We start from the raw sequence: 27,185 nt of genomic DNA on the forward strand, positions 1-27,185 counted from the left end.
AAGACCACATTTCGTTTGTCCTGGTACAGTAACAATCAGTAGAAGATCACTATATTTCAAATGGTGATTCAGTAAGGTCAAAAATAAATTATATTGTAGTTCTTCAGGTATTACACCTTTCTGCATTATATTTGACAGAATGCAAAAAAATATTCAGAATTCAAAGACTCAGACCTATGAGTAGGTCTGAAGCAATATGAAGTCCAATACGTGACTCTGAGTGGAGTCAATGAAAACAAGCACAAATCGGCAGACTTAAAAAAAACAAGCTAAAAATGCAAACCAGCCACTGAGAAAAGTTGGAGTCACCAAAAAAAATGGTGGGACAGATTCTCCAGTTGCACCAGACAGTTCTCCTAGTGCTTCCTGCAAATCCAACAGCAATATTTCAGGATGAAAAATTAAAATCCCTCAAAGTGAGAGGAAAAGCTTAAATAATACAATCACTTCAAACATTACTAAACAGACCATATACACAAGTGCATAAATCACTCGTTCAATATAAGCGCCTAGTGCAGTCTGGATCCCACCCCAGGTATGTGCATCAGGCTACAGTGAGTCAGGGGAGAGTTGTAAACAAAATTTCAGATGTTTCCTTGAAATAAAAAGACGTGTAAAAGAGTTCTTCACAAGTTAGAGACCATGGCTGCCAGACAACACTGAACTTCTGGTTCAAGATATAATACATGTTAAATAATACATGTCAACAGAATCAGATGACGGGGGAAAGGGACTACTTTGGAGAAGGAACAAGAAAAGGTAGGTAGCAATGCAGCATTTTGGAGAGAAGTCATGATAAAGGCATATTAGAGAAGAAGTATTCACAGATCATGTTCAGATTATCTCTACCACTGAGTCTCTGCCAGCAACAAAATTAGAGATCCCACTGCAATACTAACTAGTAACAAACAGACCATAAGAAATGCAAAGTAGTTCAAGAAAGCAACACCCCAGCTCCAAAGACACTAAAGAATTGCTTGAAATAACCAAAGTATAAGAAAAAAGTTATTTTAAACATTTCAACCTGCTTGTGCAATTAAAAAAAGAGAAAAGCCTTGCCATTAATTAATTGGATGCTCTTCAAGCACTATACCCTTCCCTTGTAGAAGAAAAACAGACAAGGACTAAGTGGAAAACTGTGGGGTTATTTCCTCCCCCCCGCTTTTTCGTACTTTAAAGAAGTTTACAACACCTTAATTCAAGTAGTAAGTCTAGGACATCAATGCACAGTGCCATTACATTGCAGTTCTGAGACAAGGAGACAAGTTGCAGGTGGTCACTCTATCTCGAATCTTCATTTCTTGCCATGTTTTATCATCCTTTAGATGATTTTAAAGAGTGTTAAAATGGGATATATTTTCACCTCTAAGAATAAAAGTTATGAACGGAATAAGAATTTCTTCCCAGCTCCCCTGTTTACCACAGTGTCCTTCCAACATACCTGAGAACACTTCAGGAAGTTCAGAAATTGTGTATTCCTAGTGAAATTAGATACATAAATGTAAGTGGGAGAACTCATTTAGTAACATTTTCTGCCTAAAAAAAACCCCAAAAAAACCCCACTAACGACATCTAGTCTGCAGTATTGCAACAGCAGCAACCAACATCACCCCTCCAATTCTACAAGTTTCAAATATCAATGTATCCGAACTGAAATAAAATACCATGTTGCTGCTACCGTGGCAGACTAGAGAGCATTCTTCAATTGCTCCTCTGAAAAGGGGAGAAGAAAATGGAAATTCTCTTCCAAAAAAATTTTCACTCTCACTTTTATACTAAAGGTTCCAGTGCGTTCCACCAATTGCATTATTTGGTTATAATGAAATCTCTCAAAAAAAAAAATAACAGGGAATTGAAAGAACGAGAAGAGAGTGTTCTCCATAATGCCAGAAGGAAAGCAAGTAATCATTTAAAACCTAATTTCTTTCATACATATCTTCTTCCATACAAAAGACAGAGCTGGTACAAATCCAAAGAAGGAACTATGCTGATGTATTAGAGTTGCTGGAAAGCTGCTGTTCTGCATTAGCTGAAGCATCACACCTGTTCAATGTGAAAATCAATGGATGTGGGAATGGCATGAGTTTGTGAGGAGTCACTTTTGCTTGGTAACAGGAGGAGGGGGCTGCAGTGCTCGTCCCAGTAAACAACTCTCAGACCTTCCCTTGGCTCTGTGATTTGGACCCACCTCCACCTCCGGTGCCTCTGGGATCACTATTTAGGAAGGGAAATCTGAAATGCGTAGGAGGAGATGGAAGGGAAGGGCAAGATGGAGGCAACCACGTGGACCCTGCAGCCAGAAAAGAAGGACAGAAGGAGCTGTGTTGAACCAGAGACACCCTTGCAGCCCACAGTGAGAGACAGAGACTCTGTGACAGAGGGTTTGAGAGCTAGAGACTCCAGGTCAGAAGGAGAGAGCAGTTTAGACTCCAACACAGAGAAGATGAACTGGGGTTTGCAGCATCCTGTGGGAGCTGCCTGTGTAGGGCTGCCCGGTGTGTGGGAGACTCTGAGCTGGAGCAAGGGAGGGCTGGTGAAGAGCATTTCTCCTCAAGAGTGAGATAAGCAGCAAGAGACATCAGGAAAGGACTGACTGCATCCCCCATTCCCTGCCCCCAGTACTGCTTATGGGGGGAGGAGGGAATGACACTGGGCTCAGGAATCTGAGCTCAGGAAGAGAGAAGGGGAGTGGAAAGAGGATCTTAAAGGGCTAGTTGCACTTCCATCACTCACTATACTCTGTACTTACTGGTTTTCCATTGAACATTTCAGTTTGCTATGTTTGGGTTGGAGGCAGATTAAATTAAGTTCATTTTCTTCCCCAACCTGAGTAGCCTGGTCTGTTTTGTCCAGGGCCATAAGCAGCAATTAAGCCCTCCCTGTGCTTTGGGAGTTCCAAAGTCTGTGGTATTTAAGTCTTATTGTGGTCTTTTGTCCCTGGGTGGGCCTACACTACGACAGGGAAGTTGTGTTTTAGTTCCCCAGTATTTCAAGTGCCGCACAGATATCAGAAAGAAGCAAGACGTCATTTTGCCACATCAATTTTAAGCTGGGATGTCTTACAAAACATCACTCAACTGCATGGAGTTATCATATTCAGGCATTATAAAGGCAATGCACCTGAAATCCTTGTTTCTAACAGTCACTGGCCAAAACAAAGAGCTGACGTGCTTACGAGACAGGTCATCTCCATCTTTCTTCTCTTTTTCATCTCACTTTTTTTCGTTCTGGGCTCATCTGTCACATTCTTCCTTTGTATGTGCCCTCTATTTTCCAACTTTCCCTCCTCTTTTGGCAAACACCAATTAACCACAGAATACACATGTGGCTTCAGTGTTCTTAGCACCAGGGAAAATGACACAGCATCCTAGACCTCAAAGAGTAAATGTGCTACCGTGTGAAACGTCTACCAACCATCTGATGGGAGATCCATTTTCCACAACCAGAATGCAATTTTAGTTTAATCAACTCACAAAGGCATCACAATTTTGCTTGCCTTGGCCAAGAAAGGCCTGTAATAGACAAATATTTAAACAACAGTCAGGGAAGGCATCCAAACATCTCTCAGAAGTAGGTTTAAAAAAAAAAACTATAAACCTCACCCTTTGGGGTCTCATTTAGACAGCTCAAATACAGCAAAATGCAGTCAAACCCCAAAACAGGAGAGATCACTGACCAGTCAGCACAGGAATCCAGAAAGAGATCAACGTCTGACTATACATAAATGAGAATGATTTGAGAGAGGGAAAAATGACAATGTTGTATTTGCTGATGAATCCTTAACATGAATAACATTAATACATTGATGTTCATTATATAACCTTCTGTTCATAAAATAATTGATGCCCTTTTCACTTTTTAGGATACTGAAGCCATCAGTAATGGGGCTAACTCCTAAAGTAACTCTTCTACATCTCTGCAAGACACACTCCAGGGTCAGCCTCATTCTTCTGCCAATCTGTGTTCAGATCACTGGAACTGTATTGCATGGTTTAATGTTAAACTGATTCTGTTTTACTTACTCCACAGTAAAACTCCTGAAGTCTTATGCATTGCTGTCTGCCTACACACTCCATCTGAAGTGTACTGTGTGTTGTGCCTCTTACTTCTCCATCTACTGCTATTACTTGATTTTTGGGTGCACCCTTGGAAAGAAATCCCTACTAGAGAATTTAACATCATTGTGAAACTGAAAGGAAATTTCAAAAGACAAATCTCCTTATCATCAGGGATTATTCCTATATAATACCTTGAGTACATTTTTTCCCACTGGACATTTCCTCTGAAATCTGGGGATGAAACAGGGGATTAATTTGGGGATTAAACACAATTAGCACAGTAACAAAATATACCTGAATCTTTCTAGAGTGTGGTTATTTTCAGCTTTTTTGTATGCTTACTTTTCTGCTTATTTTCTTGTTCCATTTTGTATGCAACTATTGAATTTTTGCTTTTCTCATTTTCTTGTTAACGCAATCACAGTTTTAGTTCCTTCCAAATAAGCTAATAAAAGTGCATCTGCTTGGAAAATTTGTGAAAAAAAAAAGTCTATAGATTGTATAAAACGTATCAGTTTGGTTTAAAATTGCCATGGCAACACTGACGTCTTCAACTTTAAATGACAGAGTTAATATTTGTGGAATGTTGTACTCATAATATATTTTGGGAAGCTGCAATAAGGAAGAATAAGCTATTATTTTAGATATAAACCTGAGTGACATATGAGTACATCTCATCACATTTAAATTTATTCAGTATTTAGCATCCATTGCTTACAACAAAATCACCTCAGAAAATAATCTTTCTGATCTTAAATTGCATTTCCTTAAGCCAAATCAAGGCAGAATTTTACCATGTTAACATTATTACAACTCCAGTCTCCCTACAAGCACAGACATCTGAATTTGCAGGTTTAATTCAACATACAATTCAGCATATAGGCATTTCCCTAATCTATCATCTCAGTGAAATAAATTATATCTTAAACACACACCATCAATGGATTTTAACATATCAATGCACAGAGGACTTTCAAGGCCCACATCAGTGATAGGAAAATATTATGAATCATGTTGATGAGCACAGTAGTACAGGACTACCTTTGAGCAGCAGAATTCAAGCAATAAAGAGACAGCGGAGTACTGCTTAACGCTTAGGGACCACACTCCTTTTTGTTTCAGTTGTTTGAAATGAAAACTGTAGATTTTGCTATGATTAGTTATTAAGACAGATGCAAGTTCATCTGCAAGTCAATGAAACAAACTGTAACCCAAAAATAATTCCTTCAGCAACAGAAATCTGCTATTAAAACTAGGATTATCATTTAAGATTACAACTATCCCTGGCCATAACTTCAATGCCTAGAAAATATTGACTTTCACAAGTCTTCATTTTAAAACACAACTCAATTTCAACCTGATTCAGGAAGAAGGCCAAGTGCCTGAACAGTCACTTAATATGGGCTGCTTCTACACAGTTACTCCTCTTTCCAGGTTTTTGTTCCTAACCTAGCTATCACTGCTGTTGATGTGTTTCCACAAGCAGGAAGAGCTTTCAATTCACATGTACACAATATACACAGAAAGTTGTTGGGTGCAATGAACTGAAACATAGTGAAACACAGATCAAGGTGTTTGAAATTATTTTCCATTAGGTTTTCATTTTTTTTAACAGAAAACCATGCACATGCTTAGATCTTTAAGAACTGTAAAAAAGAAACAGAGCACCACAGTTTGTTAGTTTTATCATGTCTATTAAACACTGAGCTAGAATGATTTCACCATGTGAAGAAAGAGAAGGTTTATTACATGACAGCAGCAGCATCAGCAGTAACATTCTGCATTTTTCACTTCATCTTTTTAAATATTTCTGCTTTGGTTTATGGTGATAAAAATACAAAGAGGTGAAACAGGTAGCTTTGCAAGTAAAAATGATGAGGCTGAAACCAATTTTATAGACTTCAGAACCAAGGAAAGGCAACATGAAAATTCCCTTTTTGCAAACCTCTAATATCACCATACCTCTTCACTAAATCCATACATGAAGGTCAACATTACTAATGTAGTTCTAGGGTCTGACTTTTTTTCACTGCTTAAATTCATGTTATGGAATATTGCAGAGATTTTAAAATAAAATTAGTTTATGGTCAAAAATTAAACGGTGTGATGAACAACATGAATTAATTTTTCTCACTTTCTTTTAGTAAAATCTAATCAAAAAGAAAAAAGAAGCCTTGTGTGAAATAGAAGGTAATTTCTATTGAGGTAAAGTTCTAGAACTCTATACACCCACAAGCATCTATTGACATAAGTGAAAGAATTACGTAAGCCTTAACAGCATAAATTGGGAAAATTAAACACTTAAAAAAGTCAAGGGCAGAAGAAACTACATACAGGGTACTGGAAGCTATCTGTATTGAAAATCTGCAACTTCACACATAGTTTGTACTCTAAAACTATCAAGAAAAAAAAATCAGTTCTCAAATATTTCTTGACTTTTTTGTATCCCACAGGTATGCTTCTGCAGCAGTGAGAACCCAATCTGCTTTCCCAAGCTGAAGACAGTGAAAAGTAGAAATACGGTATTTTCAATTAAGGCTTTTTTTTTAGGTGTAACAATGAAATATGAAAGAATCAGACTTTAAGGCTTACTTTTTTTCACATATCAAAAAGATTAGTGTTGTGAGTGCTATTTTTGTTAAAAAAAAAGCTTTTTCACCATTTAAAATTGAAGATTTGGAGCTTTATCATGATACTCATCAATTTGACATATTAGTATGCATGGAAGAGGCTGTACTTCAAACTGAGACAATTGACGTCCACATCAGCCTGCTTCAGCCAGAAGTCAAAAAGTAACAGGATACAGGAGCCTCAAGTACAACAGCGTTGTACTAGAACCACGAGTAGAAAAAGAAGAATGGGCAAGAGGGGAATGATAAATCAGAATTTGCTTTTCAGCTAAATTTAAAACATAGGCTCAACAGGTAGACAAGTAGCAAAGAGATGACATCCTCCCTCTGATCTTGTGGAGCTCTGGAGAAAAGAAAACTTTACAGGTGGGAAGAAAGACTTGTAAGGACAAGTACAGTTTACAATAACGTTTAGTCTGTGAATCGAAGTGGGAGTCAGGCATGAGATAATATTATATAGACCTCCATTTGCCAATGGGACTAAATAGAGGTTTCATGGATAGAGATTTTGAGTCTACATGCTGACATTTCTTCAAAGTCTCATTTAAGAAAGTAAATAATTTTATAAATTATATGCTTCTATTTCAACATCCTCATCTCCCTTTACAAAACTGCAATTATGTCATTATCTTCAGAGATTTGTAACAGCTAGCCTGTATATCATTTGAAATATCATTAAAATACTAAATATTTGGAAAGTTATTCTTCAGCTGTGTAAAAGCTGGAAAATATGTTCATGTCTCTTTCTCATTCCATTCCCATTTCCTCCATCATCAACAGCTTTGCTGCTGGACATTCTTTTTTACATAGTCTGGGAAAGTGGTAAAAGTCCATATCCATGATGGAAATAACAGTACTGTAGTACTGCTTATTGGTACCCATGGTTGTCTGCCACCACAAACGCAACAGATTAAAGTTATATTCTTTCTGGTAGTGAAAATAAATTTTGATTTGTTTTTCACTCAGTTGAAAAGAAGCATCCAACTTATCCCTAAGGATAAGGCACCCATCAAGCATCTCTTGACATTAGATTTGACATCAGAACTCACGGCAGCAAAAACCACCATAATGAGAAGCAATTGTGCCGCAGATAACTTTATAGGAACTTTTATCAACAAAAGCAGTTCAGATTGATCAAATGTATGAAATATTCACTGGAGCTTAAGAGACAGGATCTCCCTTTTCTTGTCCTAGGTAGGATATCATTTAGAAACTTTTATCAGTCTCTTTCCACTGCTCTTCTGAAAGATGACAGATTCATTTTTGTGGATATTTTTCCACTTCTTAAATGAAGGCACAAAGAGAAAGTAATCTGTATGTGTCAAATTTGTGTACTATGCTATCAAACTAAAACTGCCAAAAGACATTTGGTCCTTAGACTTCCTGCTGGATGTAAAACACACTGCTGAATCCACTTATGAGAGGAAAGATTGTCTTGCTGAGCCCCAGAACATAATTCAGATACTCAAAGCAGTATAGGTTTACAAAGATGTGGAAAACTGAGGATGCCTAGGAGCTGCTTTTAAATTTAAGATCAAGAAACAACCTCCATCTGGGAAAGATATTTTGTAGTGACAAGAACTGGCACTCACCTGTACAGAAACTAACAAAAGCATTTCATAATTTAACAGAGAATAACTGGCACCTATGATGCTTCTTTTTATGAAAGCTAAACAAAAATATCTTCAAAACCTAAATATGACATTGCACGGGAGTGGAAGACTTCAGTACTAAGAAGAGACTGACAACTCAAACTCCATTGCAACAGTAATTGAGTAAAACATCTACTTTGAGCACATGCTCCAGCACATCCAGCTAGTAAATAAATAATATGGCTCAATCTTAAAAGATTAGTCAAGTGTTAGCCATTCACTCAGGAAGCTTGTACTAATAATGTGATGTAGTGTACCTTTGCCTAGTAACAAAAAAGAAACTGTACATAGCATCTGACCCTTACTTGAGTCATCAGGAACTTCAGAGCCTTTGCAAACTGAAATAAAATAGCTGCATAAGCTAGGAAACACATTGTTGTAACACTATTAAGAAGTTTTATCCTTAAACAAAACAAAAAACCCACTAACAAGAAAAAAAAAGAAGCCTTAGAATGAAACATACTGAACTCAGCTGCTCACTCTAACCCAGTGTGACACTTTACCTTGCAATATCATTTTTTCTAGCAATGGCTAAAACACGGGGAAAAGCATTAACGAACCACACAGAATTAAAACTTTTGTGGAAATCCTAAGCCAAAGGCCTATCTAGATAGCTACCTATTTAATATTTACCAATGAAACTGTACTTTACAAAATCACTGTATCTTTTTTCCTCCCACTCACAACTAAGGGCCTCCACAGCATTTCCTTCTGCACTAAAAAAACAATGAAACCCTTCTTCATGTAAAACTGCTCTGTGACAACTTCCCATATGAGAAACGAAAATAGTTGTTTTCTATTAAAAGTTTATGGTAATTATGTGTTCTAGTCTGCCTTTCCTTGCCCCCAGGCTGAAGAACTTTGCTTACTTAGGTTTTTTTCAAATGGCCACTGTTCTGTGCCTTTGATGACAGGTTATGCTTTACACGTGTGGAGAGCATTCAAGCTAAGGGTGCACCATGGCTCCACTACAGTACTTATGTCATTTAAATTGGTTCTAAAGTCCCTTTTTTCACAATCTCGAAAGTTCCATTTCTCTTTTTTAATCACAGCAGCACTGAGACAACGTATGAAGATTTGCAGTGACTCTCAAATCAAGTAGTAACAGCCCCTTGTGGTATATGCAGTTATGGCTTTACTCAGCTTCACGATTATCATCATTTTGCATTTATCAACCCTGGCTTTCTTCTGAATTTATTGCCTTGATATCTGTGATGAGATTTCTTTCTCTTTATTCGAGAAGTCTATAGCATAATCTCCTGTGTCTGAGCTAGACATCTTAATTCCTTTTATACCCATAATATTTTTCAGACAGCATTCAAAATAGGACAGATGACTCACACCACTAAAATATGTACATCTCTCCAGTAACTCTCTAAAGTGAATTTTAAGAATCTTTTCAGTTACAAGCTTCTCAATGTTAGAAAAATCACGGCTTCGTATTTTGAAATTCTACAATTTACAATTATGTCTATTTTTGACAGTCCTGAATAATTATGTAACAATAATAAACTGTCAGGTCATAAAGTATCCCTTCCTTCAGATGGTTTATTCACATGTTGAACAGAAGGGATTCACGATGAGTCCACTGGAAAACCTTCATAACAAAAAAATAACCATTTACTCCTGCCCTGTTTTCTTTTCAAAGATTGCCATTATACTTTCCATCTTCTCTCCCTCGGGGTGAATAAAGATTATACCCAACAGTTCGTAGTTCAGCACATCACATCTGACTTCTTTCCGACCACTTAAGTGAGTGGTTTTAGTCACTTTAGTCACTTGTTGGTGTTCACCTCAAATTCTAGTTCTTTTTGAAACAATAGATTTCTCTGTTTGAGCAAAAACTCATTTTACTGATACTGTTAACTTATTGCCACACAGTTTTTCGCTTATTTCCTGTAAATAATGGCTCATTCAAAAGAGTTGGTCTGACCTCATCTATAGAGGATATCAATGTAAATAGTTCATTTGTTCTTCTGGTATGCATCTACCTTTCCTAAATGCTCTAATTATACCCTCATCCATCAAGCTTTTTTCAGCATCACATTCCTGCAGGCTTCTTGCTTCCGATGAGTTAAATTCCTAGTTTTATTCCTTTGAGTTTGCTAAAATCGTTACTTAAAGTAATTCCCTCAAGATAATTTCTCAGTCTTTCATACCAAACCTGACTTCTAAGCCTGCGAGGCTCATGCTCTTTCGATTTCTCCTTATTTGGACATGATAAGTAGTTTTTAAATAATGGTTGGCTTGTGGATTTTTCTTTTAACCTTCTAAAGTTCTTTATTCTTCTATTCATGTATCCTTGGATTTATTTTTAAATAAAAACAAAGTTTATTTATTACCAGGAGAATGGGCTATGTTTTAACTCCTTTTGAACGTTTCTACCAGTGGCACACGTGTAACTAGCACTGAGTACTAGAGAGTCCCTCAGTCTGCAGGCATTTTCTCTTTAGGTACTCATTTTAAACTACTAAACAGACTCCACATTAACTTCTATGAAGACACAATTATCAAGTAAACACTATATTGCCTTTTCCTCTACTATATGGCTGCCAAAGTTTACTCTCATTTGTACAGATTATTCTTAGAAAAGCTACACACTGAGCCAGGCCATTTCTGCACCTCTACTAAAGGAATCAAATTTCACTATTGTTCCAGAAATCTTTACAGTGCAAGTAACTAAAATCTTTGAGGAACTGGCTGCAGGTATGAGAACCCTAACTAAAGATGTGATGCTGACAGGATTTTGGTTTTGGCTTTCTTCAAATTCAGTAATTATAGCTCATGCCTTTTACAACAGTTACAGAAGGCAGAATGGGAGATAAGGAGATGAAGAAAAAAATAACGGGGTATTCAGTCCAATTCCCAATTAACGTAACTATCCCTAAACCAAAAGCAGAGAGAAATACCAGGTAAGGAGGTATCATAGAAACTTCCAGATGGCTAAAGGCTCAGAAAGTGCATAAGGCTGTATCACTGGAAATGTGACTTCTTGTCATCTTTCTCCTAAACACCCACTGTTGGCCACAGAATACTGGGCTTAGTGGATCTCTCGTATAGCTGTTCTTACATTAAGTGTCTCAGACACACAGAACTTGGAAAATTAACAGCATTTCAAAATCAAACAGATAAAAAAAGAACATAAAAAAACCAACACAAAGATGAACTATTAGAATTTTCCCTTTGAAGATTTACAAGAAACCTTTGATCTCTCCAACTTTGCTAGTCTTCCCTGCATTAATAACTACTTCCTATAATGTAAAAAACACAAAAACTAAATCAAGGGCAACTGAAAATGCTTTAAGAGTCAAATGTTCTTTCCAGTTTGAAGAAACTTGGAATTAATAGATATATGAACACAGTAACGATAATTTTCACAAGGTTTAGAAATTTCAGGTCAAGCCAAGTACATTAGTGTACAAATGCACAATTTTTCAGAAAAGCCCAGATGGCCTTTCATTTCAGTTTGGAAAAATCCAAGCAAAAAAAATATTACTCTCTTTGAAAGCACTTTCTACTATGTCTTCAGAGAGTCACTGCAAATGTTTGTTGTTATCAACTTCAGGAAACTCAAATTAGTCTGGTTTTATTCATGTCTCTGAAAAGAATCAGAGTATAAAAAGCAATCCTATAAACTGTTCAGTGGAAGCACATGAAAACCTCAGACTAAACACAGAACAAATTGAGCACATTAATAATAATTTCAGAACGACATGCTAATATTGATTTACAAACTCACCTTCAATGCCCAGATTTGAGTTAAAGATTTTTTTTAATTGCATTCCACTTAACATAGACATTCATCACACACACCTCAAACACCATTTTTCACAAGTTATCTCTTCTAAAGAAAATACTTAATGGAGACAATACTAGATGAATAAGATCCTCAAGATAATGGCAACATTTCTCTTTTTTATGTTTATTATCATACGATGTGGACAAAGTTTTATTGTGTTCTTACATTTCCATTTATTTGTAAATGTGTGCATGTGTAGTGGGTCTGGGATGTTAGTAATTTTCCACAGCAGCTTTTGTAGTGCTGTGCTTACTGTTGATATCAATATTATGACTACTGCTCACACAGCATCAGGGCTGTCCCTCCAGCATTCCTTCCCCCACCTTCACCAATAGCTGTGGGTGGGCACAATCTTGGGAGGGACCACGGCCAGAACAGCTGACCCAGGCTGACCAAGTTGATATTCCATACCATATGACATGAGCTCAATAATATAAAATGGGGGAGAGGAGCAGGAAGGGGAGGCAAGATTCATTTCTGGCCTTCCAAAAGCAACCACTACGCGTACCAAAGCCCTGCTTCTCGGGAGGTGGCCGGACATCGCTGCTGATGGGAAGTAGAGAGTAACAGCTTTATCTGCTTTTTGCTTCGCTTCCTGCATGCACGGCTTTGCTATTTCTTTATTAAACTGCTTTTATCTCAATCCACAAGACTCATCTTATTTTCTCCCCTACCTGGCTTGTTGAGGAGGTGGGTGATAGAGCGGTGTGGTGGGCACCTGGCATCCAGCCAAGGTCAAACTACCACAGCAGGACATATGGTAGTTAATGATATCTCATAGTTTGCACTATTACACAGGTTTTGATACAAAAGTTTTATGTGTTTGAGGTGGTTGTTTTTTTCAAGGGCAGGTAAAGAAGGAAGTAAAATACTGGCAACAAGATGTGTTTATTTAACTGGACCCCAAGTTAATTTTTTGAGCATAATTTTAACTATGCCAGTGAGAGAGAATGAGAACTTCTGCAAGAAACACGTGCATAAGAAGACACATAAACCACAGTGAAATTCAGATAATCTCTCCAGAAGAACTTCCTGTCAGATGGTTTATAGCATCAGGTTAATATTTTTCTACTGGGCACTATCGTGGCATTTCTGATTCTTTTAAGTATTACCTGAAGAATAATTTTAAAAATAAAACAAAAACAACTCCTCTAGTCTCCAGAATCTGGACAAATGGAAAACCAAATACTGTCATGGTACTAATTCCATGCTAATAAGTTTTTCCAAAACTGCTCAGTGGTACACAATACATCGAAGCAGTAACCTAGTAAAACTTGAAGCATGATAGAGAAACTGTATGTCGTAGCTATTGGAAATTCACCTCTGTCAAATACTTCCCTATCAAGCACAGAAAGTATCCCTTATTACTCTGTTTGGATGACAGAAATGAACCATTCCATTTGCACTGCATTATCTATCTGTGAGCTGACAGCTCTTTTCTGTGGCATCACTCATGGAACCCAAAACAAATCTGTGTGGCCTGAGAGCATAAACTATCTAATTGTCCAGGACATCTTGGTGGAATGTCAGGTAGACAGTCTTCATCACCTTGAAAACATCTACCAGGACCAGCTCACAATGGACATTATTCTTCAAGACAATCAGAATTCTCAAGCAAAAACAATATACCTAGAGCACTGAGGCCTTGTGTCCTCCCTGGTATTTCCAAGAATAAAATGCTAATTAACAAGTCACACACACACACACATCACCTTACCTTTGATGCCATACGCATGAACAGTGAGTTTTGATCCTCAGCTGTTCTCATCTTCTCATTTTTGACCAAATCCTTCAGGTTCATGCTATCATCATCTTCAAAATATCTTACTCTTTCTTTATCTATATGAGTAGGAAACTGGAAACAAATGTATTGAAATTAAATATTAACCTAGTGAGAAAGATCAACCATAAAATTCAGATGCCAGTAATTTTGACAAGTTTAAAGAATCATGACTCAAGCTAAGCACATCTGAAACAATTGGTCTTGCTGCTTCTTCCCCTTTTTTCAATTGCATCAGTACACCTAAAATAAAAATCTAGCCTCTTCCCACAATCACGATGTCCTTTATATCTTTCAGCTATCAAAGCTAAAATATTACCACTCAGGAAAGATGTACAGTAATTCACTGAAACAGTTCATCAGCTCACAAAAATGAAATGGTAAAAAAGTAATAATAATGAAAAATCTTCATTATTTACAGACATTTTTGAATTGTCAAGCCACAGACACTACTGAAACACAGCAATCGCAGATGGTACTGAAAACTTGCATAAATGTGGTACCTCTGCTGGGAAATGTTGCCACTGTAGAGTGCACAAAAGGACAGTTTGTCCTTTAGGGACTAAACTAAATCCTAGAGGAGCATAGGGAATGGTCATTAACATAAAGCAAGACGGTATTTTCCAAAACATAAACAAGAGGATGACAACCAATTTCTCACTCTCTTGTGCCTTTCACTCTCCATAGCATGTGTTACAAACTGATTTGTCCTACTAGTCAAGAACATGCTTGCTAGAAATATGAGGTATTTTCACATCCTCTTATCCCAAGAAAATAAAGATATTAGGTTTTTTACTGTCACAAGCAATTAACCTAAGAATAAGGCACTGCCTCAGCCTCTAAGTTTCTCACTGTTCTCCAAAGTATTCTGTTACAAAGATTAGGTCATAATTTTTATCATAAGCAGTAGTAATATTTTTTATCAGAATAAAAGAAAAGGAAAATTAGTCCTTGAGAGCTGAGTGTCTCAGTAAAAGTTTCCTTATTTTGGAAATATTAATCTCTGCTAATCTTCATTATTTACATAACTTTATGTAATAGAAACTACTTGGATAAGAGACTGTGATAACTTGCAAAACTTACTTTTCTTTGAATGTGCATTTAAATAAGCCCTAAAGTGATCCCTAGGGAAACGCAGTCTGAAAATAAACTTAATATATGCCTAATAAATATGTACTCTAACACTTAATTACAATCATCTTCTGAAAGGATTTTTTTAACTACCTATTGACATTCTGATAAGACACTCATATTCATTATAGCATTATAAAAGCAAAACTTCACAATCATCTCAGAATTACACTTTATACTGACATTTGTAAAACTTACCATCTGTCGCTTTCTCCGTCCTCCTTTTGGCTCCTGTGGTTCAGTTGGTGCAGTAACAGGCCATGCCCTACCACTTTGGTCTGTTCTGACAAGGACCACTTGCTCATCATCCTGACGGCTTGATGTCTGTGTCAGGTGATAAGATATATTTTAGAATAGATGATACAGACAAAAGAAACACCTAAATCACACTAAATACATATTTAAAATCTTACAGATTAAATACCAGATTCTTTACATTTCTCATGTTGACTGTAATTCAAAGCAGACAGTATTACCTTACATAAGGTATTCTTTTCCACATTCAAAAAGAACGGAATATTAGAAATACATTCAGCTAGTTAAGTGCAGAGTTAACAATTCCTTTCCAAAAAGAAGCAAGTTTGTATTCTTGGTACTTTGTCATAAAGCTCCATTCCCAGAAGATATACAATGGCTCTGGAGACTTAAATAAATAATGTTGAATTAATATACACCACCACCACTATAATGGCGTGTTCCTGAAAATCATCTAAAAAGCCGCAGCAGGTTACCATTTCTGGGCTCCTTGTGGACTGGAGGTATTGGGGGCAAGGAGTGGGGTGATGGTTTTTTTTCTCTTCAAAACTTGGCTACAAAACCTAGTTAAAACATTAGAAATTGCTTTTCAGCAACAGAAGTATTGCAATTAGTCAACTGAATCCTTTGTCTGATATATATCTTTTATTTTAACTGAATAAAGACCAATATGAAACCGAACATAAATGGTGCTATTTCCCTTTTATTATCTCTATCAGCATTCTGAACACAATGTAATTGTTTTGCAGTATTGGGGTTCAAAGCACCATGTCCCAGTACCCAAACTAATAGAAGACAGAACCCAGAACTAGTCCTCTGTTTTGTCTGAGTGTTTTAAAATTGCTTTTCAAACTCGAAAGGCAGATCACTACTGAAGAAGCATCCAAAGATCCATGTCACAGCTCTCATGGGGATACTATCATAAAAAAGTGGACATCCGCTCTGTATTATGTCTCCAATTTCAATTTCAGTTGAAAGGGGGCAGGGAGGGAATCAACAAAAAACTCCTACTAGCTATTAGTGACAGTTACAAACAAAGAAAAACAGAATGACTGTGAACACATTTAATGCTAGATATCAGAAAGCAAAAGGTTCACACAATGTTCCTTACCACTACACATAGATACGGCAGGTTAATATGAAAACAACAGGTAATGCTGATTTTTCTCTGAGAACTCAAGAACTGGCTTCAGTTCAATCTGTCAGCCAGTGACAGGCGAGTGGATAGTAAAATTCCTATCACTCATATGAGCATAGAAAACATCCCTCCATTTCCTTGTACAATAACCTTTCACCAGATACTGTAAATCCTTATTACATTGAACATCTTCAGAACTGTACGACCAGAGGCAAACACTCGCCAAAAGGAATTACATGTAACTGAGGTCATCTGAGTTTAGATAGATAGTCCTTAAACTCTTAGCACTACCTTTAGTGCTACCCTTTAGCACTAAAGATCTTAAATTTTTCTCAGTAGAGTTCTAGTCTCAGAGTTACACATCCAAGCATGCTCAAAACTGCTGCCATTTTGCCAGACATGCATGGCTTAACATCCATCCCACATCCAAACTCAATCAGAATGTTTGGACTACGTATTCTTATCACAAGTTTCATCCCTTATTGATTTAGTCAGATCCAGTGTTCATTAACACTCCTGAGTTCACTAAAAAGGGCTGCAGCCACAGATTCAATTCAGAAAAAAATATACCCTTTTGTAAAAAATATTCTGGAGGAATACCATTCACTCATTTAACTTCAATGCAGCTCAGGAAGATTACAAGTCTATCTCACACAACTTCTCTACCCACCAAACAGAGAGAGGAGGAGGCCTGGAATACCTGTACAGGAGTCATTAAGCTAGACAGAATTTATCAGTACATATGAAAACAGAGTATTATCACAGAGCACAGTGATGAAAGTACTCCCATGGACTACAGCCCTTCAGACAAAATACCAGGGAGTAGCATGAATATATCCATTTCCCAAATGATTGCTTAAATACTTCATTACACCTCCACTATTGCTGCCAGTTGCCTGCAAGTAAAGCATGGGACTGATAATTACTGTTCCATACCACTTCTCTAATGCACTCAGCCCTCAGTCTTCCCATACCTTCATCTGCTCCCACCAACTAACTTCTTCTTGTACTTAGGGAAATGTTCGAACAAAGACCGGACTAAATGATCTTAAAAGCTCTCTTCCAGCTGAAATGATTCTGTGATTCTCATTTGGAACAGAATTTCTTTCAAGTTACTACATTTTCAGCTGACAGACATCTGTTCAGATGATGGACATCCTGTCAAGAGCCAGGTCAGTGCAGCTCCCTCCAAGTCAGGGACAGTAGTACATTCCCACTTCATAGGGGTGTTCTCTGACTTAACTAAAGAGATATACATAAATACATAAACTTTTTTTTAAAGGGAAGAAATTCTTCACCGGAAAAAATAAGTTTTTAACTTTCTAAAAGATTGAGAATTTATGAAAAAAAAAATTAAAAAGCTTGAGAGCTTCCTGATTACACTACAAAGATGTCTAAAATTAAATCAAATAAAAGTAAATAATGGGGACATCACTAAATCTGGTTATACTAGGACAGCCTTTGTCAAATCTTATAAACAAATTTCTTTGTCTCAGTTTGAAACTATTTTCCACCAAATAACTGATACCTGTTTTACATCAGTCTTCCTTGTCTAATGAAAGCTTGTCCCAGAAACCCCAATAAAGTCTGAAAATTCTGTAGACATTGAAGTATGCCAGCTTCAACGGCTTAACTATATTTTTTCAAGAGAAGTTACAGAAAGATGGAAGTTACGGACCAAAAGCTGTCTAAGTAAGTAAAATTTCTTTCGTCTGTATCACAAAAGGCAAATGTCATTTTGCAAAGCGAACCAAGATGACCAACACTGGTCTGTCCCCAATAATAATAATGATATTTCAGAGAATATGCACGCAACACTACTTATTTCCAGCAGCAGGCAGATATGTGCCTCAGCTGTTAGTTTTTTCACAAGATAAGGTGTTTTCTCTCTGTTCAGAGGGGAAGAAGAGGTGATTAACCACGAGAGAAAAAAAGGCCATGTGCCTCCACTCCACATTTGCCATGTGCTAAAGGCCAGACTTGGCTAGAGATAACCAGAGAGGGGTACTGTGTTTCTATCACTATGCTGTCCAGACAGGTGTGAGACCTGTCATCCCTACCACGTTCAAGGTACTGTTAATTTGAAAACACAACAACCACAAAAAGAACCAATCAGCATAAGACAAAGGACAACAGGTTGGAGAAAGAAGACAACATAAGTAAAAAGCAGCAAGATGCACATCACACTTTCAAATGGGGTACAAATGCAAATGGAGTATTCTGGATATAATAACAAAGAGATATAACTGATGCAAGTTGCTGTGTGTAAAAAAAAAAAGTCAAAATACGTGGACATTTGTGATTATTGTAATGGTCAAACAACCTATGACTTAGGAAAGTTCAGTACTGTAACAGATATTAGAAAAAATTTAACAGTAGAAGGAGTTGGTAGAGAGGAATGTCAAAGAAAAGCAAAGCTTTAAAAAAACAGAACAGGGAAGAGGAAGAATGCTTCCTAAGGAGTACTTCACCTCACAAAAAGAAACTCATCCATCAGCAACATTTGGCTGAAATAAGCACAAAATTCTGTTTGAAATGCTGGAAAAGACAACTACACTCACAGGCTAAGTGTTTTAGACTTAACACAAGTTAATCATGTAGAGGGAATTCACCAAAAGAGCAATACAAAAAGGTAGAAAGGAAACGGAATAATTTTAAAAATTTATAAACAGCAGATAGGGAAAGCAAAGATGATGTTAACCCACACAGAACATGTCACAGGAATCATAACAATTGCTCTAGTTCCTTAAAGACTGGCTTAACTCCACAAGTTTGGAAGCTAAAGACATAACCACAGATGCTGGAGTGAAAATTCCAAAATCTAGAGCATTGCTAATTAGTCTGAAATGAAACATTAAAGAGGAAAAAAAACCTACTTTGTCTCAATCCTAGCAAATCCACATAGCAAAGCAGGGAGCTCTCTCAAGACTAGTCGAATCCACACACAGAAGAGGCAGCAAGTAACAGGAGTTGAATACAAAGGACCCTTCAGACATTGTTAATTGTTAGATTCTTCTGTAAAGAGGCCTGCTGCCTCCACGGAGTCTCCAAAAAAATGCTGACCAAGTAAATCAGACCCATCCTTCCCACATCCCTGTGTGGCCAAGACAAGAAAAGGGATGGAAATTTTCTATAAGGAATAGCTGCAACTTTTCCGTTTCCAGTCTCTAAATTTTCACCTCATTCTATACAGGACTTTTCAAAAAAACACATCACTAATAAAACAGACTTTACAACAGCAGCGCTATGGCAACTGCACAGAATAGTAAACATTAGATTCTTATGTCAACTTACAAGCATCTAATTCCTTTTTAAAATATCTATCCAAGATTTAAGTATCTTCATTAAAAAATTCATAATACAGACATTTCATAAAAGATGCCATTGTTAAGCAGCCTATTATTTTCCCAAATGAAAATCAAATCACTCAATTTCACTGAACACTAAGCTGCTGCTAAGCTTCTGGTTTTAGAGGCAGTACTCTCTAGATACCATCTTTTCTCCAGGTGAATGATTCCCAAGCCAGGAAAACTTTCAGTTTGTGAAAGAAAACAAGCGTTATACTGGAATGTACACACAAGATGTATACCAATGTAAGCTGATTTGTGCATGAACACTTCCATTTGATGGCTCTACACCCTATTTGGGGCACTATATTTCATGAAAACTCTAAATTTAACAGGATGGAAGCTGGAAAAAAAAGCAAGAAAAATCACTAGAGAATAAGAATCAATTATTTTTTAAAAAGAAATACAAAGTTAGGGAACAAATGCAAGGTAGGTATTAGAAAGGTTCTTCTAACATTATGGACTGTAGAACAACAGTATAGTTGCTCGAGAAGAATATGGAATCATATCATGTTCCCTTTTTTGTTTTTTACAAGAAAAAAAAACGAGCTAGAAAACTACTAAGGTCCACAGACATGTACAGTAAAACCAAAGAACAAGACAGTAAGGTAAGTACTAACAGGACATTTCAACAGGCTCGCATTTACACAACATGAAAAGATGCACAGGATAAACATTTAGATATAAAACTAACTGAATTCCTTGCATCAAAAACCTACAGCTGTCAGATTTTTGTGGGTTTGTGTGGGTTTGGATTTTTCATGGGTTTGGAGTTGATGAGGGTTTGGGTTTTTTCTAATTTCAAGAGTCCAGGGTCCTGACACAAGGTATATGAGACTGACAGTAGCATATTTAGGTTTAATATTCTAGATAAAAGGAAAATATTTAGCTTTAGAAGACAAAGCGCAACAAAAGAAGCAGCTCATCAAAGAGAAGTTAAAAGGAGCAGATAAAATGATAACATAATTATGGACAGCATGAAGACTAATGTTAAGTCACATTAGAGACCAAAGATAAATGCATACTATGAACCAAGATGAATCCAATGGATCAAATACACCAGGCATGATTACTCAGAAGATTAAAAGATATTAACAGAGGTAGAGACATCTTTCAGATGTCAAAATCCTGTCCAAATAGAATTAAAAACACAGAACAAATATAGAAAAGTTAATTGTATTAACATAAGAAGGAAAAAGATGATTTTCAGGAGAATCTTACTAAAAATAAATATAAAAGCTGTTTCTAAACACATCAGAAGCAGAAAGTTTTCTAGTAGAAAAAAGAAGATGTTCAAATAGTTATAGCAGTATCAGAAGATGACATTTGAATAATAAATTAATTATTTGCATTCTAAGTATAACAATTTCCTGTTCAATAACTTTTTCTTTTAAAAAGAGAATGAAATTTAGGAATCGTCCTTAAATTGAAATACGAATAAAACAAGTTTTCAAGCAAGCTGCCATGAAGAAATGATTTTCAACACAGCTCCCAGAAAAGAATTTCAATACATAATATCCATGTCCTTCACATGCGTTGTATCACTTAAATAGGTCTCAGCACAAAAATAATGAAGGGTGGAAATTATGACATAGACCTCTAAAATGTGCCAAAGACCGATTCTAGGAATTACAGAGTGATGCACCTAACACTTGTAATGGGCAAATTCACACAACTGTAATAAGGAACAGAATTCCTCTACATTTGAGCAAACGTGGTATATTGGGAAAGAGCCTTTGCAGGGAAAAGCCATGACTCACACATTATGATTTAGGGAATCTTCCAAATATTCCCAGAAACTCTTCTCATTTATCATCAGGGAGGCAATAATCATCTTTTAGTGCTTTATGTAGAGGTTTGCTTGAGTCTGGCTTTCGGATTCAGTTTTATATTGCTTTTATTATCTGGAAACTATTATTTCCTCCTGCAGTGACATGACATTACATAATTTCAAACCTCTCTTAGCCTCTCAATTAATGATTTATATTAAAGAAATATTATTAAATATTAAGTATATTAATCTACGTTTTAGACAGAGAAGATGGTGACAGTAATATAATAATCATTAATAACTATAGAATCATAGAATCATTTTGGTTGGAAAAGACCTTTAAGATCAAATCCAACAACTAACGTAAAACTGACAAGCCCACCACTAAACTATTAATCATCAGGTAAATATTATCTCCATAAATAGAGTACAATATAGGCTTCAAATATATATATTAAAATACTTATGATGCATATTATTAAATATTAAAGCTGAAACTGGAGAAGAGGCTCCGTCACTATCCCTGAATTTTGCGATAACTGCTATATAAACAATATAATTTACAGTCTGAAATGAACAAAGATAGTGTGTATTTACAGAATGAGAGGAGAATTGTTTGCTGCCATGAATTAAAGAACATGAATTTTTACTTCAGGTCAATTAAATATGCAAAGTACACAGTTGTTCTCACCAAACATACAAACCACTATACAGTAACTAACACCCAACGGAATAAAACAAAGCAGACAAGTCTGGTTTTGAAAGATAAATGTTTTACATTAAATACATAAATAAAGAAAATGTAGTTCTGAAAAAAATACAAAAAAACTCTCTGGATCTGATGCCTGTTCCATAATCCTACAGGAGGAAATGGAAAAGTTTTGCCACCAGCTGCGTAGCTTAATTTGAGGACACTGGCATAGCTGAACAAAGGGAGTAAGAGCAGATCAAGCATCTGAGATGGGATCTGCTTGGCTAGAACTGGTTTTCAATTTTAATAGCTGAACAGAATAAAATATATTTTAAGAAACAATATATTTTGAGATAGAGTAAACTTTTTTCTTTCTGAGCCAACAAAAAGCTGCATGAGCTGAGAGCTTCCTGCAAATGTTTACCAAGAGCTTCTCTAAAGTGGTACAAGTAGAGTGTATTCAAGGAAAAATAAAGCTCAGCAATAGTCTTCATCAACGAAGAAATCTCTACAATCAAATGCTAGCTATGAACAAATTAAGATGCTGGACTATGCATACAACCTCCTTCCTTTCTCTTACAGTCTATGGCCAATGGAAACACCTTCAATTATTGTCTAATTCCTGTTGGAGAAGTCAGACCTTATAGTATTAAGTAAGCATCTAGAAGACATCTATGACTTCTCAGCATGTTGCACATAGCTATCTTTTCCATCTACTATCTCCTCTTCCATTACTGTTTCTTCTCCCATTTCAGTCAGAAACCCTTCTGTTAGGTTCTCAAGCTGCGTTTACACACGATCACCGCAGTTACCATAAGGATGAGTCAATCCCATTTAGAAGGAGCAGGCTGTCTCCCTCACTGCTGGTAGTTGGTAAGGGCATGCCACAACCCTGGAGTCTCCACATTAGAAAGATTTCAAAGCATCTAAACCACCCTCCGGGCTCTGCTGTTTATTGAGAATAAGGGAATTGTGAACTTCAAGGTAATGCTTATAAAATGAGTAGGTAGACCATTCTCCGTAACAAGACCAAGTTTTGGATCTGTCCTGGTTTCAGCTTGGACAGTCAATTTTCTTTTAGTAGCTGCTACAGGACTATGTTTTGGATTTATGCTGAAAAGAACATTGCTAACACTGGTGAGTGGGGCTTGCATAACATCAAGGCCTTTTCTAAAGCTGCTCACACTGCTCTGCCAGTGAAGAGCCTGTGGGTGCACAGAAACTGGGAAGGAGCATGTCCAGGACAGCTGACTCTAACCAGTCAAAGGGACATTCCAAAACACAGAATGTTATGCCCAGTATATAAAGCAGGGAGTTGGCCAGGGAGGGTACAGTCACTGCTTGGGTATCAGTCAGTGAGTGATGAGCAACTGTATCGTGCATCACTTGTCTTTTTTTGGGTTTTGTTTCTCTCAATTAGTATTACATTTTATTATTATTATTTTCTTTTTTTTTTTTTTTAGTTATGACACTGTTCTTACCTCAACATACAAGTTTTGTCTTCTCTTCCAATTCTCCTCCCCATCCTATGGGAGGAGGGGTAAGGGAGTGAGCAAGTGGCTGGATGGTGCTTGGCTGCAGTTAAACCATGACACAATCTCACAGTAAAATGGAATTACAACAGTCCCAGGTCTGTAACAGCAGTCCACTGTACAAAACTTCTATCTTTGATTTAGTTTTTTTATAGCAGAAAAAGATCAGACTAAGAAAGAGCATGAGGAAAGGAAGCAAGAGCTAACCCACTTAAGTACTTAGTAGTTCAAGAAAGACTCAGTAAACAAAGTGATAAGCATCACTATTACAACTTCAGAAGGTATTGAACTAATACATAAATGGGATTAAAATAGCTTTTGCAAGACCAGAAAGTTGGTCTGCCATAATCAGGACCTTGTGCTTAACACTGAGGATAGACATTAGTAAATCTAATACACGATGTAACACCATGACAGGAAAAGAAAAAAAACCCTCAAACAAAAAAAATACCTCCAAACCATAGCTTGTACTTATAACTAAAATCATTAATTACTAGAAAATTATTATGTTCTTAAGACTACTTTCTTTCCCTTTTTCCCCCCCCAGTCATTGAGTTGCACAGGCTAACAATATATTATATTAAAAAAAATTAAGCTCATCTTATTTATATAAATTCAACATAGTATTAGGAGAAAATCAGAGCTAGAAAAAAATGACATCACTTACAAGTGCTGCATGCAATAGGATATGGTTTTTGTTTCCAGTGTCAAAGCATACTCCACTTTCGAGTTTTATCCGCTCTGCCCTTTTATGCTTGTTATATTTACTGAATCCAGTAAGATATTCTACATCATTCAGTTACTGATACAAATTCTCCAGTCCTTTTTATTTGCAAAACCCAATTTCCTATAAATTACATTCAGTTAAGTTAAGCCATTTTGTCTTAATGTTTTTGTCTTACAAATAGTTGTGTAATCTTCTCTTGGTAACATCAACAAGAGAGTTCAGGAAATACACTCACCAGAAACTACATATACCTCTTATTTTTTAAAAGTATGTGCTAATGATAGTAAAACCATTCTGCAAAAGTATCTCTGTTATTCCCTGTTCCACTTAGACAATTTTTTGTATGGAAAACACAAATTTGCTGAAGAAAGAACGGCACAGTCTTCCTTCAGACATGTTTGAAGTGTGATAGGACAGCAGGAATTAGAAATTATGATGAGGTGAAAACATCTGAGAGTAAACAGGCCAAGAGCCATCTGCTGCTGTATCTCCCCATCATCTGAAGTTTCACATGAAATCACAAATTTTTATTGTGCATTTAGCAAGGATCATTCATCCTCAGCATTCTAGGTTTTTTTCCTCAGCTATATTTTTCTGAGAAACAGTTTTAATTTTTTTTAAGTATTCCTTATATATCACGTATAAAAGCAGCACTACAACTGTAGTTAAGTTCATTGGGTACATCCCAATGAAAAACTTCTCAACCATGTGTTGTTAAAACATATTTCAGGTAAATTTTTACAACAAAATATCTTCATTGCAGATAAATATCTGTGTTTATAGTCTCAATTTCCAAACGTAAAATTAAACATGCTGGCAAACTTGAAATTTTGAGTGTTAATTTTCAGGGTGATTTGGGTTTTGGTTGGGGAGAGTGTTTGGGTTTTTTTATAGAAAAAAAAAAAACACCTCACAGCATTGATTATTTTTTTATTTCTTTCACTTCCTATTCTAAAGTAGAAATCCCTATCTAAATTTTACACATATGCACATTTACACTTATACATCAACATACACAAAGCAGCTACTTTACTTTTTGACAACTGGCTGTTTTTCCAAGGAATCACTGTTATTTTTAAGCCCTTCACACAGTCGAAATGCGTATTTTGCATTTAGCCTCTGAGGGTTTTCTCCTGCTGACACAAGGGCAAAAAAAGCACAGTCTACATTGTAATTCATCCTTTCAAAAAGTCTTTGTCCATGCCTTCACTGTATTTGTAAACATGTGACTCAAGTATTTAAGTCCAATAGCCACTTAAAGCCTCAAATTTCACCTAACAGATAGTTCAACTGTAATCCTACTAAAATTGATAGGACTACACCCTTAAGGTAACTTTCTTTGAACAACAAAGGGACTCTACCAAAGGTGAGACACCACGCTGCATGCAACAGACACGCTGCACAGATAACTTCAGTCTACAGACTTTCAGGGTGCTACACTCAGACAAGTCGATGTCTCTCACTGGAGCTGAGCACACAAAATTAGCTGAGGTGCTGATGCATTTTGCACGTAATGATTTAAGTCGCAGACTTTCCACTTACAACAGATACGCACAGTCTCTACCTCATGAGAGCCATCTAACCCAGCTTGCCCTAAATCAGGCTTCTTCCGGTGTCTAGAGTGTTTAAATCTAATTTCATATTCTAAACTAGAAACATAAGGATCAAAACGTTTATTTAATGTTTCTAATACAGAAAATAACCTGTGATGCACTTATGAGACATTGACATATTTAGAGGTGCAAGGAGACAAAATATTAATCATTGTACCTTTTACCTCTAACTACCGTCTAGTCTGGTGTTCTGTTTCACAAAGCCTTGTTAGAAATTTCCCAACTTAGGGCAGCTTGATACATGGTAGTGTCCTCTCATAATCCTTTTGTGCACTGTGGAGTAGTAAACTTGTACCTTCTTAACCTCATATTCAGGCATTCCTCCTGATAAAAGCAATTCTGCTTGGCTCTCCTAAGCACAACTAACTAGGAATTTACTTACGATAAAAAATAAAGTGGAAAAAACTAAACAACTTCAGTGAACCAGTAACCTCAAACAACATTCCCTAGTATTTTTTGTACCAAAAAAGCAAGATAACAGCTACTTACATACCTTCAAGACAAATATATATAAAAACTAACCTCTTCAAAAAACCCACAAAATGTATTGAAAAATTCATATCTCAACTCAGGCAAAAGAATTCCATTTGTAAAGCTACTCAAAGGCCACAAACAATTTAAGAACAACTCAACTAATAAATTCCATCTTTTCTGCACTTTGGACATATGGAATGCGAGCTGTTGAAAACAAATCAAATATCAGACAGTCAAATTGAGGCCTGGTAGTGCATAAAACACATGCTTCAATATTGCTGAAAAACAGTTTAAGACAATGTTACTTTCCCCCCCCCCCCCAATATCTAGAGATTCCAAATATGTTTTAGCCTGTCCTGATTTTTAATCTGGGGTAGCTTCACACACAAAAAACCTGTAACATTATTTGTGATTGTTCACTTCATTTAACAGAAATACCACACTAAATGCCAAGAACAAAGAAGAAAAGAGAGAAAAACAATCCTCTTCCTCAAGGTAAATTTTTGCTATAAAATTACCCAAGTAAGCTTACTCAGGATGCAGCTACGGATTTCCTTTCTGCTTCAGGATCTTTTATCATTTTCTTG

The 27,185-nt window shown here is 36.5% G+C and overlaps 1 protein-coding gene across 4 annotated transcripts in view; it reads right to left on the reverse strand.

Annotated features, from left to right (window-relative positions):
- CWF19L2 (CWF19 like cell cycle control factor 2) overlaps positions 1 to 27,185 on the reverse strand; it is a 74,053-nt gene that overhangs the window by 15,006 nt on the left and 31,862 nt on the right. For all 4 annotated transcript variants that reach the window (XM_061991901.1, XM_061991920.1, XM_061991911.1 and 1 more), the window contains 2 exons: positions 15,249 to 15,374; positions 13,857 to 13,994 (listed from right to left, as the gene is read on the reverse strand). In XM_061991901.1, coding sequence (XP_061847885.1) covers positions 13,857 to 13,994; positions 15,249 to 15,374 — 264 coding nt within the window. The remainder of the gene's footprint in view (positions 1 to 13,856; positions 13,995 to 15,248; positions 15,375 to 27,185) is intronic.

This window comes from Colius striatus, chromosome 1, assembly GCF_028858725.1.
Source record: "Colius striatus isolate bColStr4 chromosome 1, bColStr4.1.hap1, whole genome shotgun sequence".
NCBI lineage: Eukaryota > Metazoa > Chordata > Aves > Coliiformes > Coliidae > Colius > Colius striatus.